This window comes from Stegastes partitus, unplaced genomic scaffold (genome assembly GCF_000690725.1).
Source record: "Stegastes partitus isolate 25-593 unplaced genomic scaffold, Stegastes_partitus-1.0.2 Scaffold1092, whole genome shotgun sequence".
NCBI classification, from domain to species: Eukaryota; Metazoa; Chordata; class Actinopteri; family Pomacentridae; genus Stegastes; species Stegastes partitus.
This window is the reverse complement of record NW_007578823.1, coordinates 163,892-184,329: the sequence shown is the minus strand read 5'-3', so window position 1 is coordinate 184,329 and position 20,438 is coordinate 163,892. Positions and strand designations below refer to the sequence as shown.

The 20,438-nt window shown below is 44.7% G+C and overlaps 1 protein-coding gene across 1 annotated transcript; it reads right to left on the bottom strand.

Annotated features, from left to right (window-relative positions):
- Positions 1-4,143: 4,143 nt before the first annotated feature.
- Positions 4,144-16,240, bottom strand: trim8b (tripartite motif containing 8b). The gene is made up of 5 exons (XM_008295974.1): positions 13,705-16,240; positions 7,286-7,381; positions 6,914-7,179; positions 6,486-6,601; positions 4,144-6,381 (listed from the first exon to the last, which is right to left on the bottom strand). Exons 1-5 carry the CDS (start codon positions 14,311-14,313, stop codon positions 5,681-5,683), a joined length of 1,788 nt encoding a protein of 595 aa, XP_008294196.1. The 5' UTR covers positions 14,314-16,240; the 3' UTR covers positions 4,144-5,680.
- Positions 16,241-20,438: the final 4,198 nt, after the last annotated feature.

Below are 20,438 nucleotides of genomic sequence, written 5' to 3'. Positions count from 1 at the left end.
TCCACAGGGTTTCTGGGAACTGGTTTAAACCAGGAAACCGTCCAGCATCTACGTACCTTTCAAGTGGTGAAGCTGTTTTTTATATTGGTTTTCATACAGATTAACAAACTACAACATGGTGTTAGTGTTCAATTAGTGGCTAGCTCTTTTCAGTCTTTATGCTAAGCTAAGCTAAACATTTCATGGCTGTAGCTTCATAAGCCCTTTACAGAAACAGTGACAGCATTGTGTCATCTGGACATAGACACCTTTTACCTTTATGTTCTTCTTTCTTCATTCAGATGAACCCACAGCTGCGGTGGAGAGATCCTCGGTATGCCGGCAAAATTCCTCTTTCACACGAGACTGGACGGCGCATCACGTCACATAATCCATAAATAAGAGACTAAATCTAAATTCACAGTTTAACTGCAGCTTGTAAACTGTGACTCTGTGTGACTACTCAGCTGTTAAATCCTGATGGTTCCTGTCTCCATTTCGGTGGTTAATAATAATATTACCTCTGTTGTATCCATGTGGATAAATGTGCACAGCTCGTACTCTCTGGAGACTCTCATGCAGGTCCTGCTTCCGTCTGATGCTGCAGGTTTTTGATAAAATCAGAGAAAAACTCCTACAAACAGCTGGAAGCGACAAATTGAACGTTTGCTCTTGTTTACATTTTGTCAAATCCTTGATTGCGTTGGGTTTTGGTGAGTCTCATTAATCTAAAGATGCTCTGTCTTTATTGCAGTAACGTATGATTTTTATGGACATTTCAGTTTGTAACTGATGTAAAATCGTAGCACAAAGTGAATGGGAAAGGTGTGGCTGAAACACTGTTTTTATTGCGATCTTGGATGGTTTTGTACCAATATTGGTGCTAAAATGTGGAAAAAGTCTCCAAATGACTCCACGCAATTTGAATTTCAAAGACATCGATTGTGCAGTTAAGACGTGTGTTGAAATGTGAAAAACGTACGACTGCCGTTTCAACTTTTTTTGGAAACGTGAGCAGGATTCTCATTTAGGAATCACCCAAAACAATCAGTAGCCGTCAGATCAACCAAACGGATTCTGTGTCTGAAAGAGGCAACGTTTAGCTTACGGACCGAGCAATGCTAGCCGTTTCCTTGTGTTTCCACTCTTTGTGCTAAGCTAGGCTAACTTGAGTGACACTCTTGGGGAGAAAAGGTGTGAAACCGTTCCTGTAAAGGTAAAGCGAGCCGTTCTGATTTAACATGTTCTGTCAGATTCCATGAATATTGAGCTGTACTGTGTTCCAGCTCTGCCTCTGTGAATAGGGACCGATTCACACAACAACCGCAGCTTTATGTAACCTCCGATCAGGCTGATGCGCTTTAATTTTTATGTACATCTTAATTCACAAACCTGAACTTTCCTCCCCTAAAGCAGCTTTTATTTCCACTCTGTTTACTCCCTCCTGAAACGCACACAAGTGGATCATCCCTGCTGTGTGAATGGGATTGAGGCTGAAAGTGCTTGGTAGGGGAAAGCAGTAATGCAACAGCTTAATCAGGCTGAGGGGAACAAACGCACACACACACACACAAACACACACCGACCGGCCGACTAGTCATCTCAAGACTCGTTGTCTGCATCCTGTTTTCTCTCTGCAGGCCTCCACCCACATATGCTCACGAGCCCCGTTTGCATCGACGCGGAGACGCTTAAAGTTCTGTTGAAACGGGGCCGGTCCGCTCGTAATGTGTCCTACAAGATGAATAAATACGCTGATAGATTAAACAGAGAAAAAGCGCAGCCGGGCAGATTATTTGCACGTTTACGGAGGAGCGGCAGAGATTGTGTTACTTTAGGGTGCAAGTGGGAGGATGTCGTCATTTTTTTTTTTTTTTAAAGGTCGTATGAAGAGTTTCAGACGAGTGAAGCAAGAAGTGAGAGAAAAAGAAATGCTGAGATTGTGTTTGTACAAATAAATGACACTGAAGTCGAGGTTTAGTGTAAAGAAATCCCATAAAAGGTGCTGGTAGTGGAGTAAGGCGAATGTATTTGATCCATTGGTACCATCCATCCATCCATCCATCATCTCTACACCTTGGTCCTCACTCGGGTCATGGGGGGCTGGAGTCTATCCCAGCTGACTCAGGGTGAAGGCAGGTTCACCTGGACAGGTCACCAGTCTATCACAGGGCTACACTTAGAGACAGACAACCAAGCACACTCGCATTCACACCTACGGACAATTTACAATCACCAATTAACCTCAGCATGTTTCTGGACTGTGGGGGGAAGCCGGAGAACCCGGAGAGAACCCACGCTGCACGGGGAGAACATGGAGACTCCACGCAGAAAGATCCCGACGCGAACCGGCGACCTTCTAGCTGCAAGGCTCCATTGGCAATAAATCAGTTTAATTTTAACTTATTCATATTAAATAACGGACTTTCGTTGACGTGAGGTATCCCTGACAGCTTTTAAAAAACTCTGATCTGGTTCCTCCGGCAGAAATATTTGCCCCCCAGACAAAAGCTGACGTTTCACACACATGGAAACTTGTAGAACATTCATGTAAATCCTCGTTAGCGTGATTGTTTAACAGGTAATAGCGCCAAAGACACATTTACTGCCCTCTGATAAAAGACTAGAACCAGCTGGATGACTCCCTTTTTAAATAATTTAAAGGAAATAAATGGTAGTAAAAACTGAAAATGCTCCAAGTCGTTGCCACACCTGGAAAATGTCGGCCCCTCCATAAACCTGGTCAAAACTGGCCTCTGACTGAAGGTAGTGAACTAAACTAGCGCCACGCTTAGCCTTGAAAAAGGACACGCCGCGTTTCTAAATATGCATTAATCACAAAGTGTCAACACGGCAGCGGAGGCAAGCTGCAGATGATGGCGTGACAGCGTGATAATGTGCTAAAATTATCGAGAAAGCACACAAGAATAACTGGGTTTTCAAACAGCGCGGCCGCGGCGCAGCGTCTGCGTGCTCAAGCTGAACAAACGTGATCGCAGCCGAAACAAGAAATGCCTGTTTGGATTGATCCGTCCTGCAGGCTTCAGTGGAGGTGAATGGAGGCCAGTGTTCATACGGCTATAGTGGAGAGCCGCCGCATCTTTAGGTACACGGGTGTGTTCAGACATGCTCACAATGCAAATGCTTACATGCAAAGGTTCAGCAGGTGCATTTTTTTTTCTCCATAATATTCAGTGGAGTTCAGTGAGTCAATGTTTGAGGAGCCTGAAATGCAAAATGCAGCTCATGCTGGTGGGATTGTCAGGATTTTTGCAGGTGTTTGGCCACAAACTTAAGTGTTAAGTGGGCGGCTGTGGCTCAGGTGATAGAGCAGGTTGTCCTCTGATTATAAGGTTGGCGGTTCGATCCTCCACAGTCCAAGTGGGCAAGACACTGAACCCAAAGTTGCTCCCGATGGCAGGCAGCACCTTGCATGGCAGCTCTGTCGCCATTGGTGTAGGAATATGGGTGAATGAGGAAACACTGTAAAGCGCTCTGAGTGCCGCTAAGGTAGAAAAGCGCTTTATAAGTCCATGTTAACAAATGTTAGAGGACGATTCATCCTGCATGTCTCTGCAGAGTTTCTGTAGTTGTTGAGATATTTCAGTCTGCACCGTTAGCATGACTAAAACTACTAAAGCTACTAAAAACCTGACGTCTATAAAGTCTAACATCGCTCCAAAAGAACTGACACATAAAGTCCCGCCGTGCATGATTCGGTTGTTTGGTCTGTTACGCATCAAACCCTGGAAGTCGATCATCGATACGCTGCAGTTTTAAGGTGAAACTCCCCGGCAGTGGCATCGACTTGGTTCTGCTCATGATCTGTCTTCTAGCATATAAAAAACACCATATGGACACGTTAACAAGTCAAAAAACCTTGCCTTTCTCCTGAGGATGTCATTAAAGCTACTAAAACATTACAGAAACTTTTTAAAAATGGGTAAACCAACATGTTCGTGACCCCCTTTTGAGGATCTGCACCTTCAATTGGAACAAACGGGTTTGGCACGATGCGGTGGAGACACGGCAGGGAGGCGTATCCGAGCGCTAATATACGGTTCATTTTGATCTTTTTATGGGATTTACTCACAGTCACATAAATACTCACATTTATCGCCTCCTCCTTTAAAACACACGAGACGTTGACAGTCGACAGCAGAGACCGGTTTAAATTTGTTCGTTTATTTGGAACCCTCCTCCAAATCACGTCTGTAATTTTTCCATTTCACAAAATATTTACAAAAAAGATACTTTTATGTTTTGTTTTTGTTTGTTTTCTCTTTACGTTGGCTGTTGTAACAGCTCCTTTTTAGGATGATGAACCGTCGCTTACATCTCGCAGTCCAGTCTTGTTCTTTTTTAGAAAAAGTTCATGAAAAAAGTTCCTCCTACCCTTCGCTTCTGTCACACACTCATTTTAAAACGGCGTAGTTTCTTTTCCCCCATTGTTCTTCTTTTGAGTGCTTTAAAAAAAAAAAAAAAACTCTTCCTTGCATGCTTTCAGCTGCAAACAGGAAGCCAAGAGCTTGTGTGCTTATTGAGAGAAGTGACATCTTTGCCCTGCAGGAAGTACAATAACAGTATCATCAGATCATCCAGATGCTCCGTCGGTTTGGTCTGTCCAGTCTTGTCTCTCTCTCTCTCTACAACCCGAGAGTCTTTTCTAGACAAGCGTGAAGCCTACAGGCGTACCAAACAACACAATGTCAGTAATCACTAAACGGAAACAGTCTTTTGTAAGATTTTTTTCTGTCCTTCTGTGGCAGCAGGAACGAGTGCTAGGAATACAGGCCCAGTTCTCAAAAACACAGAGGACCGGGTTGGGGGGTCGTCAGCCGGGCCTTGAGACGCGGCTCTATCGTCCCCCTCTGCGGGTCAGCATCTGTAGTCCAGGCATAGCAAGGCGTCCACAAGTGCATTGTGGGTGTTCCATGGAAGAGCGTTTTTTTTGTGTTCAAGCTGTACGATCCATCCCTGAACTCAGCAAAGAAAGGAAGAAGTGCTATGATGATAAACAACCGAAGAGACACGAGGGGACCGGGGTCCCGCTCCAAAGGATCTATCAAACAAAGTCAGCTATGCGGAGAAAAACGTGATGCTAATAACATAAGGCATTTGACCTCAGTACAACTGGAGAGGTGATTATATCAGAGAAACATGAGCTGAAGCTGGAAAGCTCAACACTGCAAGGTATTTCCCTTTAGCCTCGGTGAGAAGCCTCCAAGAAGCAGGAGAAGATTTCCTAATAAAAGTTCATTTCCTATCAATCCGTCTCCTACTCTATGTTATATAAAAAAAGATGCATCTCACCCTCTCTCCTCTTCAGGCCTCTCCTTCTCATCTCCCGTCGGTGTGTAAAATGCTGAGCTGAGTTGTGCCAGAGTGAGCGGTTGGCTGTTTTATGCATTTTACGTATAATACACTACATGAAACACTGACCGAAAATAAACGAAAGGAAGAAAAAAATTAAAAACACAAAGAGATCAACCCTGCCCCCGAATGTGTGTACATGTTCTAGATCTGTGTGTGTGTGATATAAACATTTATTTTAACGTGTGTATAGCGTAACTGCATTGCGTATTTTCCGGTTAATAAGTCGGTAAAGGTGTGCTAGTTTGGTGCCTGTCTCTATATCCAAGTGTGTGTGTGTGTGTGTGTGTGTGTGTGTGTGTGTGTGTGTGTGTGTGTGTCTGCTCTGTTAACTGGTGACGTAGTGCTTTGTCGATGGCTGCCCATACAGCCCGTAGAAATCTGCATGTCTGTGCGTCTGTGAGGCGTCTATCCAGTCCCTCACCGCCAGGCCCTGCATGGACGGACCTCCAGAGGCCAGGCCGGGAGGAGGGGGGTAGTCCTGGGCGCTGACCCAGGGGAAGGAGCCCGAGCGCGGGTACGGGGGATGGCTGCGGTGGCCCGACACAGAGGGCACTCCGGAGCAGTAGCAGTTATCCATCGTACACACCAGGATCTTGCGGCCGCCGTACTGAGGCAGCACGGCCTGCTGGGAGGAGTGCGAGGAGCTGCTGCCTCCGGGGGGAAAGTGTGAGGAGCTGAACACGGAGCCCGAGTGGTGGTTGGTCAACGAGCCGCTGCCGCTTCCCGTCCCGCCGCTCTCGCTGATGTGCGGCGGGCCGCAGGGGCCGAGAGGCTGCTGATTGGTGGACTGGCCTTCTCCGGAGGCAGAGCCGGAGCCCAGGTAGGGCTGCTTGGCTAACGACGAGGAAGAAGACGAGGAAGAGGAGGACGAGTCTTTGAAACCCGGAGCGGCGTTTTTTCCAGCGCTCCCGTTTCCCTCGGGGAAGGCAGTGGAATGTTTCCGTTTCTCTGCTCCAGAGGCGGAGCTCTGACCGCTGGGATACGCAGGAACAGACTGCAGGAAGGTCGAGGGAGGGGTGAGGGGAGCTGGGGGGAGGACGGGTGTGAAAACAGAGGAGATAAGTGGTAATTAAAACAAAAACACGTTCACGACAGCATCAAAAACCTCACGGGTGCGTTTCAGCGCCTACCTTCAAGTGTTCTTTTCAAGCTCTTCTCTCTTTTTGAGATCTCAGAAAGGAAAAGCTTGGAGTTTAGATTACCGACTTTGTACGGAGGGAGACTGCTGCCCACACATGCCTGAGACCTGCAACAAGTGCCAAGAGTCATGCAAAATTCAAGATAAGACGTCTGCTTGGAAACAGAGTTTTACGGACCAAGGGGCAGAAACAGTCCGTTTTAAAGATCAACACACAACAACTGACCCATGAGCTCCAGTGGAAACAAACTGGACTTCTCTCTTAGGTTCTGGAAGACATCTCACACCTCTAATCCAAAAAGACTTCTAGATGAGAGCATGTTCAGGAACCCGGAAGAGAAGTCCAGTTGCCTCCTACTGAAGCTCCTCTCTAGGATTAGACGACGGAGAAGCTTCACCAGCATCCAGCTGTTCTCTCACCTGTCTGTGAGGATTTTCACAGGCTTGGTGTTTTTCATGAAGCTCAGCTCCTCCGCCTTACTGAAGGCCGTGTGGATGGAGCTCAGCAGCTTCTGGGCCTCGTGGCGCTGCTCTCCCAGCGCCAAAACCTGGGCCGCGTTCTCCTGGCAGAACCGAGCCTGAGCCCGATCCAGAGCCTCCAGTGTCCGACCGAGATCCTCCTCCAGGAGCTGGTGCATCCGCTGGTACTGCAGGCGCACCTCCTCCTTCAGCTCACACACCCTGTCCTGTGGAGAAACAAACACACACAAAACATCAGTCCGCGCCTCCATTACGCAACACATTGTGGAAAATGTGCGCAGCTGCCCACAGAGCAAGGTGCACAACACGTACCTCCACCACACACTTGTCCGAGTCCAGTTTGCAGAGCTGCTCCTCGATCTCCTGCACCCGCTCCTCCACGCGCTCCTGCTGCCTCAACAGGTTTTGCTGTGAGGTGAAGAAAGAACAGTCTTTAGAAAGTTGTGACCTCGGCTTGCCACCAGCATCCCCTCCCCATGCCGGAGATATTAGAATCCGGGAGCCGGCTAATTTAGTCTCCATCCAACACACAATCCCTGCGGGGGAGGAGGGAGGGGGATGCTGTCATAGCAACCAACAGCTATTTTGTGTTTGCATTAGTGAGCGAGGACTAATGTTGGGGGAGCCGGGGGCAGCGAGCACAGATAGATAAATGGGCATACGGAGGCAGAAAAAGCGCCGCTCTCCCCTCGATGCACCTCCTGTATTTTCTTTCTAAAGGACGTGTATTCACACAGCAGAGGCTGCTCTGAGAGCTGCAGCAGTGTTGTGGCAACAACACTTGTTATTTCTGGGATGATGATAGCATGTGAACGACGGCAGACGAATGCTCGGGCCAAGCTGAGATGTTCATCTGGCTCAGCTCGCGGTCAAAACAAAGAAGGAAAAAAAAAATAAAAAGAAAGCCCAACAAACGGCTCCGTACGAGAGCCACAATCCTTTACGTCGCTCCCTCGGAATGTCGTTGACACAGATTCGCTAATCCTTGGCGTTATTAATATTTAATGTGAAATATGAACAATCGTCGCTCAACATTTAATGACGGAGAGGCATACTGATGAGACGGCGCGGCGCTAAATCATGTGGTAACGTCATTATGAGCCGCGCTAGCAGCTCTGTGAGGCTCTCGATGAGGCCCCCCAGCTAGAGGAGGTTCTAGCCAGCGTCAAAGAAAAATTCAAAATAAAAATAACAATTAAAATCCTCTCTGAATTTGTTTATTAGCTTTTGTCAAACTACTGTTAAGCAGAATATAAACTTCTTCCAGCCTCCTCATCCACAGCTGCTACATCACACATGAGGTTGGTGCTGGACTAGCGTTGGGCTCTGATATGAAGCAACTGCTAACGGGGCCTCAGGTTTACTGTCCAAAGGCAGGCTGCACCTCTCTGATGTTTAATCTGGAGCCCAACCGATGCATCAGTTGGCCAGTGTTGACTCATTACAGAAACGGTATCAGAATCTATGCTGCCTGACGTGCGCCGCTGTGCAAAGTTTCTTTTACACAACATAACAAAAAAATATGCGAAGAGTAGCTTAGAAACAGTCACAACAGAGTCTGACTCCACTGGTTCTGATGTTCTCACTGTCTGCAGCACATGTAGCAGAGTACGCATCACAGCCGAGCAGATGGTTGTGCGGAGTCAAGCGGTGACTTCACGGTGAGCTGCTAACTAGTTTGCTAATGGTAGCTAGATAGATAGAACTTTATTGATCCCTTTGGTAGAACCTCAGGGAAATTGTTGATGTACATAAGAGCTGCAACCAAGAGTTAATTAATTGATTAGTTGTCAACTATTAAATGGATCAGCAACTATTTTGATATTGATAAAAGGATTCGGGTAATTATTTAAGAAAAATAAAGGTTAAATTCTTTGGTTCCAGCTGATTAAATGTTTTCTACAGACAGTAAACTAAAAACTTGGGTCGTGGACAAAACAAGACATTTGAAGACGCCATCTTGGCCTTTGGAAAACACGGATTGACATTTTTTCACAGTTTCCCGAGAGACCAAACAACTGATTGATTAATGGAGGAAATAACTGACAATGAAAATAATCATTATCTGCATAATATAATAAACAAAGAGTATCAGCCAATAAATCGTTATTTGAATTTTTGACCCAGTAAATAGTTTGGGTTGAAGTTTTAACAGGAGGAGGATTTAATTTAACTTTTACCAGCCAGAGGCAGGAAGTCCAGCTTATGATGTATTTAGCCACGTTAGCTACCTTCTCCGCTGGCGTCTCCACATCGCTAAAGGAACAGTAGGTAACAGTAAGTCTGCACCTTTAATGTTGGTTTATAGTTCGTTATCAAAACCTTTGTTAGCTGGGAAAAACCCTGACATGCTAATGTGCTCACAGTGGCAACGCTAACATTGTTGTGCTAAGCAGTTTTTATGGTGCTGACCTTGTAGAGTAGCCTGTTGGCATGCTATCATTTGCTAATTAGCACTAAAAGCTAGCATCAAAAGCTTAATGAAGCTAAGCATAAATGTCAACAGTAGACAGACATTCATAACCAACACTTAAAATTTTTTCAATTAATTCAATGATCTATAAAATATTTATAAAAACCTGATTTAAAACAAAAAGAACCAAACAACAGGACGAATCCAACAACTTTCCGATTTATTATCAAGTAAAAATGAGCAAATCCTCACATTTAAGAAGCAGTAAATCTTATACTGATTGTAAATTAAATGCTAAAAACAACTATAAATATATTAGCAAGACTGATTGTATTACATGGACTAAACTATTAATCAATGATGACAGCTCAGAGTTGGAGTTCTGACCCGATTGTGGCTCTGCATGAAAAATTAGGGGTTTGCCAAGTTGTTCAAGTTCACCCTGAATATGTGTTTCGAATTGTATGATGTTAACATCGAATAGTTTCCAAGATATTTCAGTCAAAAAACAAAAATACAATCCTCACGTTAGCGCTATGAGGTTTGCATTTTGGTACGAGTTGGCATTAAAGTCATTAGGAGCTAAACAGCAAACTATCCAACGCTTGTTAAGGCATCTGATTTAGGCCCAAAGACCGAATCTGTCATTAATCTGATGAGTCAATTATCAGTTTGTTCACATCCCACCACCACCATCATCACCATCTCGCTATTCCAACCAACAGCAGCTGACTTTATCATTAGTGATCAGCTGCTGTGGAGCCTGATAGGAATGAAAACCTGCATACTCCTGGGCCTCAGCGGCACATGGTTGGGAATCATTGCCCTAGATATCTCTCTCTCACACACACACACACACACACACACACACACTCACACACACACACTGCTGGCATGGTTAGATCCAGGACGGTGACCTGGTTGTGCTGACTGATTGAGTTAGGCTTCGAGCAGAAGCCGGAGGGGGGGAACAGGGTCGAAGGAGCCGAAGCTTCACAGAGGGGGGGGAGCGGCTAAATGCATGGGATACCTTTGGGGGAGGGAGGGAGGGAGTATAAAGAGGGGAGGGTGCTCTTTAGCTGTCATTTCACCACAGTGTCTTTTCCATCAGAGCCACCAGAGCAGGAGAGCAGCGGGGCCAGAGGGAAGGTCGGTGCTCGCCGGGGGTGGCTGGTGGATGGTGTGAGGGAGGTGGATGTGGTTGGGGGCTGGTGGAGGTGAAGAGTGAGGTGGGGGGTGTAAGTGGAGGGAAATGGAAGAGGAGGGGGGGGTCCAGTCTGCATGCTATAATCACCCTCAACATGGAGGATGTGTTGGTGAAAACGTTCAGGGATTAGAGCCGACGATTCGCTCACATTCATGTCAGTAGGTTGCTTTTCTTTTATTTGCAGTTCCACCTTAAAAACTGTTGAGCAGAGGTGGTGAGCGGCCTTGTGATCAATTTATTTAGTAGAACTCAGGTCTCTGCTCTTCACTATGTAAATTCTATTTATTTTTAATCACATCAGTGCAGGTTGTAGCTCCGCTGATTGGATTTTGAGGCCAAATAACACAAATCAGGCCGTTTCGATGCACATAAAAACCCCGTTTCTAATGGATTTCAAATCTGTTTTTGCATTTTTCTGCATCAGCGTCTTGTGACGTATCAGCCGACGTAGACCTCAGTGTAATAAATCTGCAATTAGAGCTGCGGTGATTTATTGATTTGAAGGTAAACTGAAACTCTTTGGGTTGTGGACAGAACGATGCATTCGAGGACGTCATTCTGGACTTTGGGAGCCATTTTTTAATGAAACAATTAATCGAGAAAATAATCAGCTGTTGCCGAGACGATGACTTGATCTGAAATCTGACTCCAGTTCAGGCGAAGGTGACGAACTTCTGCTGCAAAAACACAACATGGCCGACGTTTACGACGTCATATAAAATGATAAAACTCGCATTAAATGCAACAAACTGTGTCGGAGCTAAAAAGAATCATCAATCGTGATTTGTTTAACAGCATCACCCCGGGCTACGTTGCTTTTATTTATTCTTATTTACTTGATAATTAATTGATGAGTTGAGAATAGAATCATCAGATCTACTGAAAATTTAATTCATCATTAGTTTATCGCAGCAATTTTCTAAGAGTCATTAATTCTGGCGGCTGAATTGCAAATATTTTTTGCCCCAATTATCAAGATGCGCATATAGTTTGGTCGATAAACGACAAAAAGTTGCAGTGAGGCGAGAAATGCTGGTAACGTAGGTAAAAGTGAAACCACGACGCGACCAAGAGCTGCTCCTGAATGTTTGGTGTTTCCCCAAAAGAATGAAACCAAAACTGAAATGATTGGATTAAAAATAGCAATTCTTTTTATAAACCAGTTTTGCTAATTGGGGTTTTATTTACTTTACCATAACAGATATTTGTGTTTATAAAATGTTAAATACAGATTTCTGCTTACGGTTGTGCATAACCTCCCAAAAGACCCATTCTACGCCAGAAACACCCTAAAAACCCGACAACAACATGACCTAGAAACACTTGATTACAGATGCAACTATTACTGAAACAATAACGAATCGATTAATGATTAGATTATAACCATGTGCGAGTGACGCTGTTCCTAAATTACGTCAAACTTCTCTTTGGTATTCGTTTATATAGTGTAAAGCCGCAGTGATCAATAAATCAGTGGTTTAATAGTCAAGTGTTAATCAGCAGCTACTTTGATAGTCGAGGAATTGGTTACAGCCATTTAAAGGAAAAATAGGTCAAAATTAATTTGAATATTTTCTCGTTTCTTTCCTCCTCTGTGACGGCAAACTGAATATTTTTGGGTTGTGGACAAAACAAGACGCCATCTTTGGTTTTGGGAATCATCGATTGACATTTTTCGCCATTTTATCGACCAAACGACCACAAATTAATAGAAAAATAATCCCCCATCACCTGAGGACATAACCGCTAGCTTCAGCCCCATTATTGTGTTCCTCATTGTCCAATACATGCATCTGTAATGAGCTGACGTGAGCCGATACCAGCGCTAAAGCTGCTTATAGATTACTCAAAGTGCTGTTACACCGTTTGCCCGCTGGAGTCTCATTTTAAGCTATCTTGGTAACGACGCGTGTGATTCTTATCAAAAACATTGTCCGATGTCTGAAACATTAACAGCGGCGTCAGGAAAAGCTGGAAATGTGAAGGACTTGCGGTAATACGGCTTTTAAATTCAGCCCGTCCCACCCGGTGACCACTCATTCCCCCCAGGTGACTGATTAACTATACATAAAGCTGAGTCATAGCGTTAGCAACAGGAAACACTCTGCCGTGACACGGTTGACACCTAAACGGGGTGTTGGGTGAACTACATGAGTCAGTAGAAGCTCTTGTGGTTCTGCCTCTGACTGTCCGATCACACGCAGCCCTTCGAAAGAAAGGAAAGGGGGGGCGAAGCAGTCCGACCTCGGCTCCAACCAGCAAACCCCCAGGAAGAGAAGAGGTTAATGAAAAACCCAAGTCGACTGCAGAATCAAGTGACGAATCACTTTAATCCCTTTTCCCTTCGACTGCACTCCCACCCCCCCCCTTCACAACTGGCGATCCCTGAGCTCGGATGCACCTGTGCTGGGGAGATAAGGCCCTCTGAGGGCCCCTCATTGTTCCACCCTCGGCTGCATTGTTTGTCATTCCAACAGATGAGAAAGGAGGCTGGAATGGATCACAACTGAAAAAATGCAAGATAGACTCGAAACACTCCAATTGCAGCCGTTCCTTAAAGGGGCAAATTTAGTTTTGTATTGAACGAAGCGATTTTGCAAATGATCGATAGCAGATTGCGGCAGCTTTCTCCCCCAAAAATCTAAAATACAGCGAGAACGCCTCCTTTGTTCCGTTGACGTTTGCTTCACGACGACAAATGGATGAAAAATGAGCTGGCTGGCTCGGCCGATGCTGTTATGAATGCACTTAGCTAACACTTATTGATCACTGATGAACAAATTCTTGCAAGTGGGGCTCCAACTAACGATTGCTTTCTTGATTAATGGTTTGGTCTGTGAAAGGTCAGCAAGTGGTAAAAAAAAAATGTTTGTCAGAGTTTACTGGAACCCAATGTAAGGTCCACAATTCAAAGATGCTCAGAAGAAGCAGAAAATGTTGACATGTGAAAGCTGGAAGCAGTGGATTTTTTTTGCCAATAGTTTTCTTTCAATCAATGAATCGACTAGTGATTCAGCTGTGCTTGCACCCGGCTCTATTTGTGCTTGTCATGATGTGAGAGTGACTCGTGTGTTTGGTTAATGTGTGCATGTTGTATGTAACTCTTCTTACTCTGATGTCGTTGCGTCGCAGCTCCACGTCCGTGACCGCGTGGCCGTGGCTGGGGTGGCAGCGGGCGAAGCAGCAGTACTGGCACACCGCCGTCTGCTCGGCCTCGCAGTGGTACAGCCTGTACTCGTCGTGCTGCGGGCAGGTCCAGGCCTTCACCGCCTCCGCCTCCACCAACAGGTGCCCGAGGGCCGAGCAGGGCTGCTGCAGGTGCGTCTGGACGTGGGACTGGCAGCACGGGGCGTTGCAGCGCAGGCACACCTTCACGGCGGGGAGGGGCGGGCCTCGGCGACACAGGATGCACTGCAGCGCCGGCGTGGTGGCCTTCTCCACGCTCAGGGCGTTGTACTTCTCCACTATGTTGGACAGTTTGTGGTTCTTCTCCAGGCTGGGCTTCTGCGTGTAAGCATGATTGCACTCGGGGCAGCGGGCCAGCGAGGAGTCTTTGGCCCAGGCCTCGCTGATGCAGCCCCGGCAGAAGTTGTGCTTGCAGGGCAGCTGGATGGGATCTGAGAACACGTGCAGGCAGATGGGGCAGATGAGCTCCTCCTCGAAACAGTTCCTCCACGTCTCAGCCATGTCAGAGGCCATCATGGTGGTGCAGGCAGGCATACACTAACTGTTTCCCTGCTTTCTCCCAGACCTCTAGGCCTCTGCGCCGCTCACAGGAAACCCGACGCTATCAAAACGAGTCTTGAGAAAGAGATAAAAACAGAACCGGTGCCGTCCTGACGGATCAGCCGGCGTACCCCTTGTGACCAGACGAGTCTCCCTGACAGATGACGAGTATTGCTTATTACTGCAGCATGAAGGCAAACTCCAGGAGAAAAAAAAAAAAAAAAGACCAGAAGAAGGCTTCAGGCGAGGATGACAACACCTTGGTGATTTCAACACATGCAACAGAGGCTGACGTTATGCAGATTACAGTAAACGGTGCTTTCCTATTCCCCTAAATCACTCTCACAGACTGTGCCGGCCTGCAGTGTGTGTGTTTATAGGCCTGCAGGAAGCAAAAAGCCTGTCCGCTACAGGTAAACCAGCAAACAAGGCACGGAGAATTAAATATCTACACAAGGATCAGGAATCTATCTGTGTTTAGCACATGAAGAAAAAAGAAAAAACCAGACACTTGATCCTCCTGCTGCTGCTGCTGCTCAGGCCCTTTACCTTAAGAGCTGCCTTCACTTGAATTATGATTGACCAATTCAGACCAACAAACCAAGCATGAAAAGCATGAGAAAGGACCGCTGGAGTCCACACCCTGATTACTATTCACACACACACACACAAGAGAGCTTCTTTTAAAGAAAAAAAAAAAAACCTGAATCTGTTTTAGCAGGACCTCAAGGACGCCCCTCAGTAATCACAACGCAGCAACGCTTTTGTCCGCTGAATCATAAATAAGTATCCGAGGAGCCTCCAGCAGCCATTTAATCACACAGAACACCCGGCAGGAGACGTAGAAATGCAGTTTTACAGGTCAGATGAACGACACAGGTACCTCTGGAGCCCTATCCGATGAATAACGCCTGGCTGCTATGTGGCACAGCTCGCATATCTGTACACAAGGCCTCGGCTTCTTCTTCTTCTCCTATTTTTTTTATTTTATTATTTATTTCCCCAACCACTTTTCCATCGACAACAAAGGCCTTATAATCTCATTAAACGGCAAATCATACCGGGGCCCGTCATTTCCGAGGCTGTTTACTGCATAGTTGGTCGTTTTTAATAGTCGAGTCCTGCGCACAAAACAAAGGCTTTTAGGATCCGCAGGAATGTTGGCTGAGCTGCTGCTGCTGCTGCTGCTGCTGCCGCGGAGCCTCGTCCCCCCTCCGACACATCTATCAGATAGCTGCCCGCACAAAGATCAGGGCTGCTCGGCTCTCGTTTCGCTTCGGTCTCCGCCTCGTCGTCGCCTCAGCCTTTAGCCAACAACATATTTATCTACTTCCTTATCTCGGTTAAATCGCGTTGAATTAGCTCAGACGTCACCTCACCATTTTCCACCGGATAAAACAGCTACAGCGGCGCTAATACGAGCCGTGGTCATTCTGTCTCAAAGCAGCCATATTTACCTATTTAAACTGATTTTTTCCCCTATTATTTAAAGAAATAATAATACAAAAATATACCCTCCTGGTCTTAAAGGGGACGTCGAGTTTCTGTCCTTGTTAGCTGTCATCAGCCATCTTGCAAATCCTCATTAAAAAAAAAAAAAAAAAAAAAAGCGAGAGAGAGAGAAGAGAGAAATCCGCCGTGGAGAAGGCTGAAGGCTGTTTCACCAAAGCTGCTTTTCTGAGGCTGACCTACACACACACAGCGAAGCAAAGTCCGTCATTTTAAAAAAGGAAAACACGCCTTTTTTTCTCTCGCTGTTGTAGCTCCGAAAGCAGCGGTCCGGACCGGGCTGCGCTTCGTGGGCCGGTGAGTCCGGTGAGAGTCGGCTCCGTGGTTCATAAAAATCCAACACGGTTGTGAATAATAATTTCTGTTTTCTCCCCCCTTTCTTTCTCTGTCTCTATCGGCCAGGCTTTAGAGAGGAGGAATGCAGGCGAGCTGGACCAAACCACCGTCAAGGGAAGCGGTATGACTGCTCACTTCCGCCTCTGCTTTTCACAATAAACCCGCGTCGGCGCTAAAACGCAGCTAGCTGAGCGGCTAGCCGGCGAGCTAAACAGCTACGGAGCCGAACAGAAAGCTAACAGGCGGCTAATTGGCTGAGCGGCTAGCCAGCGAGCTAAACAGCTATTTAGCCAAACAGAAAGCGACCAGGCGGCTACTTAGCTGAGCGGCTAGCCAGCGACCTAAACAGCTATTTAGCCAAACAGAAAGCTAACAGGCGGCTAATTAGCTGAGCGGCTAACCAGCGAGCTAAACAGCTACTTAGTCAAACAGAAAGCTAACAGCCGGCTAATTACCTGAGCGGCTAGCCAGCGAGCTAAACAGCTATACAGCCAAACAGAATGCGAACAGACGGCTAATTAGCTAACATCGCGCTAGCGAGCAAGCTAAACAGCTACTCAACTAAGCAGCCAGCTAGCAACAGTGACACAAGTACTCAAATCTTTTACTTGAGTCAAAGTAGTACTATAACCGCTCGAATATTTCAATTAAAATACACCTATATGATAATTCTGGTTGTACTTCAGCCTGCTGTATTTCTTAATAATGTGACCATTGCTGTTCTGTGAGTCATGCTAACTGGGCACTAGCCACCTTAGCAGTAGTGTAAATGAAGAACTGAGCTCTCGACAGTTTTCCCAAAACACATGATTTTACATTAATGGCTGTTGGTTTTTAGCACACAATTTAGCATCAAGTGACCTTTTACTAACTGTTTTACGAAATAGGCCCTGATTGTTTTTATCTGTTTATATGCTTTACTGACCCCACAGGGGGACATTTTATTTTTTGCATAGCCTAGCTAGTTTGGAAACTGGGTGAGCCTGTAGCATTCAGGATTAAGCGACCTGCTCAAGGGCCCAACAGCAGTAGCTTTGTTCATGCTGGAGCTTGAATCTGCAACCATCTGATCAGTAGCCCAAGGCCTTAACTGCCTAACCACCACTTACTTTTTATGTCTGTGAGGGTATGCAGGATATAACTTTTGACATCCACCTAAGTCTACGAGGGCTGACTTGCAGCCCAAGAAGCGAGACATCTGCACTAGGAAGCATCCATTCATCTGTTTTCTATACCTCCTTTGTCCTGTGGCTGCAGAAAGCACTGAGCTCTGTGTATGTATGTTCATTCCAATGGTAACATCCGTGATCGCTGGTGTGTTTGCAAGTTTCCGCCTTGTCCAATGTCCAAGTGTTTCTTGGAATCCACTTTAAAAAAATGAACTTGCAGTGGATTATCCAAACTAAATTGTGTAAACCAGGATGTTGGAAAAACAAATTAGCTGTAAGGCAGTTCTGTGGCTTGTCAAACAAATTGTCAGTATGCAAATATTCCATACGACCAGACAGACAAACAGCTGAAATTAGACTCTGACATGGCTGCGGTGAAGTTTACATTCATCTGTAATGAAATAAATTAATTTGGATTCAAGATTAGACAGCAAAGTCTAAATATTGTACAGAATTACAGACATCAAACTATGCTGTAAGCAAGCATTTTACCTGCATGTTATTTTTGAATGAAGTAGGCGGCATGCGTCGATGTATTTTCAGTGGAATAAGAGTCGGATGATATGTTTAAAGCCTCACCTTTATGTGTTCGGAGGCTGATGAAGAAAACCTGACAAACAAAGAAAGGTGATAACCGCTGCCATGATGTATATTATCGCTAATTGGGGTTTAGGTTTTATTGAGCCAGCTGACGCAAAAAAAATCCTTCACTTGCGAGAAACAGTGTTGACACTTAGAAAGCCAAAACAAAGCACTGAAGGAAAAAAAAAAGCTTAATCCTCTTAACTTGTGTAATAATCATCTTTAAATACAGGTACAGAAACCATTTTAATGTGTCCTTTCATGAGATCAAAACTATCGCCAGAGATCGGATTTGCTCTGTTTATTTTGTAGCAAACAGGGGATTCTATCTACCATTAAAACACAATTATCATTACAGATGTAAACATTACGCAGAAGTCTAAAAAAAAAAAAAAAAACACCCAAAAAACTTGCAGCACAAAAATGAGCTTTTATTGTGAAGCCTCCCCCCACAGCCCGCAGCCTGCTTCCGCTTACTTCCGCAGCCTTGACGCAGCTTCTCAGCCTTCCCCCTCCTCCCTCCACCTCCCCTCCATCCCTCCATCCCTCCCTCCCTCCTTCCGGATCAACGCTACGGCCGTCACGTGACCTGTCACACAACTGATGTGTGTCACGTTTTAACGGGAGGAGCTGCGGGACGAACCGGGAGGAAGGGCCGGGAATCAGACTTAAAGGGCTTTACTGCAACTGTTAATGGCCTCATCGGGCTCCTCTGGGGGGCAACGCTGCATGTGTGTGTGCGCATGAGTGTGTGTGTGTGCATGCGTGTGTGTTGCAGGAGAACATCGCTGTAATAATCCTGTAATATTCCCTCAGAGAATAAAGGAACATTCCGTGAACCTCGTGTAGCAGCACTAACTGAAGGAAAAGTTCCTGCATTCAAAATGTCACTGAAGGAAAAATGTTTATGAGCAAAGTGTGCTGACGTAACCAGAAGTAAATGTATTGATCAGGCAGAATTAGAGTGTAAACGGTTATTGATTGATCAATAGGCTGATTGACAGAAAACTGTTCGGCACCTACACTTTAAAAAATGAACATATTTTTAAATTATATATATATATATTTTTTAAACAATTTACTATTGTTTTACAGAATTCCCCTGCTTTGTTAAATTACAGTAAATAATTATAAAGGCAAAAGGGTATTAATTTACCTGGTTATTGTAAAAAAAAACAACAAAAACAGCAAAAACTGGTCGTGGCTGGTAAATGAAATCCAAATAAAAAATCATTTAAAAAAAAAAAGAAAAGGTCAGGAAAATCATGGGGAACAAAAACATGAATAATTTGCAGATATTTGCCAGTATTTTTCAACACTTCTACATCCTGTCAGCTGCCTGGAACTGCCTTGGAAGTTCCTTGAAATTCTGTGATGGTTTTTGGACACATACAGCCACATGAACGGGAAGTACGCCATGTTGAAACAAATCTGAATTCTTCTTTTTACCGCTTCCTACTTCTTAAAAACTCCTAAAAACGAGCAGAAACATCCAGTCTGATCTGCTTCTGAGCTTCTCAAACTCCTTAAATCTAGCTGTTAATTTAGGGAACTCAGCATTGGAAGAAGTATTCACATCTTCTATTAAATGGAAATGTAAATATCTGAGTGTGAAATCACTCCATTACACGTAGAAAGCCTTTTGTCAGGACTTTGCTGCTGTGTTATTGGCAGAATGTACTTAAAATAGAACTAGAAAATAGCAAATATCTGTAAAATAATTATCTTTTGTAAGGTATAATGTAATTTTATGGTCACACGCCCCCAAAGAAAGATTTATTTTGTGTAAAAATACTAATTTTAGCTCCGACATGTACAGTTTTGGCCTATTTTGTCGCAAGTCAACATTTAAATTATTTTTGCTGTGATTTTAACTGACAATATCATCTGTAAGAAAACAATGAAAATCTGTAAAATAACAATTATTTTTTTTAAAAATCTTGAAAATAAGACCTAATATCTGTAAAATAATGTTTTCTTGCTGGTTTTAATATAGTAAAAGTGGTGTAATACAATCATTAAACATAAAAGAACTAATTGCGGTTTGTAAAAATACAGATTTCTGACTTATTTATAATTGTGGCCTGTTCTTCTGTTTTCTGTTGTGACTGTTGACGTGTACATTTCTGTGATTTTACAAGTAATTATCTGTAGCTTTACAGAACAAGGGGCTCAGTAAAATAATAAGTTGTAAAAAATAAATAGTTGTATAGCGTATAGACATGCACAATATATACAGTACATATTAAAGTACTACAACGGGTGTCTATTTTAATCTGTATAAATACATCCTTCCTCATACAACCTCTGTGATTTGTTTCCTTCATCTGTACAGTAGCTGGTCGCTGTGGCTTTAAAACACGTCTGTAACTGAGAGTCATGTCTTTAGTATTGTTCTGAGAATCCTTAACACGCATACAGTGGTGTCTTTAAAGGTGGCGTTGACACTTTGCTGCTAATACTTGTGCATTTAGGACTTTACTCTAAAATAATATCCTTGATTACAAGTAGAAGGAGATAGAT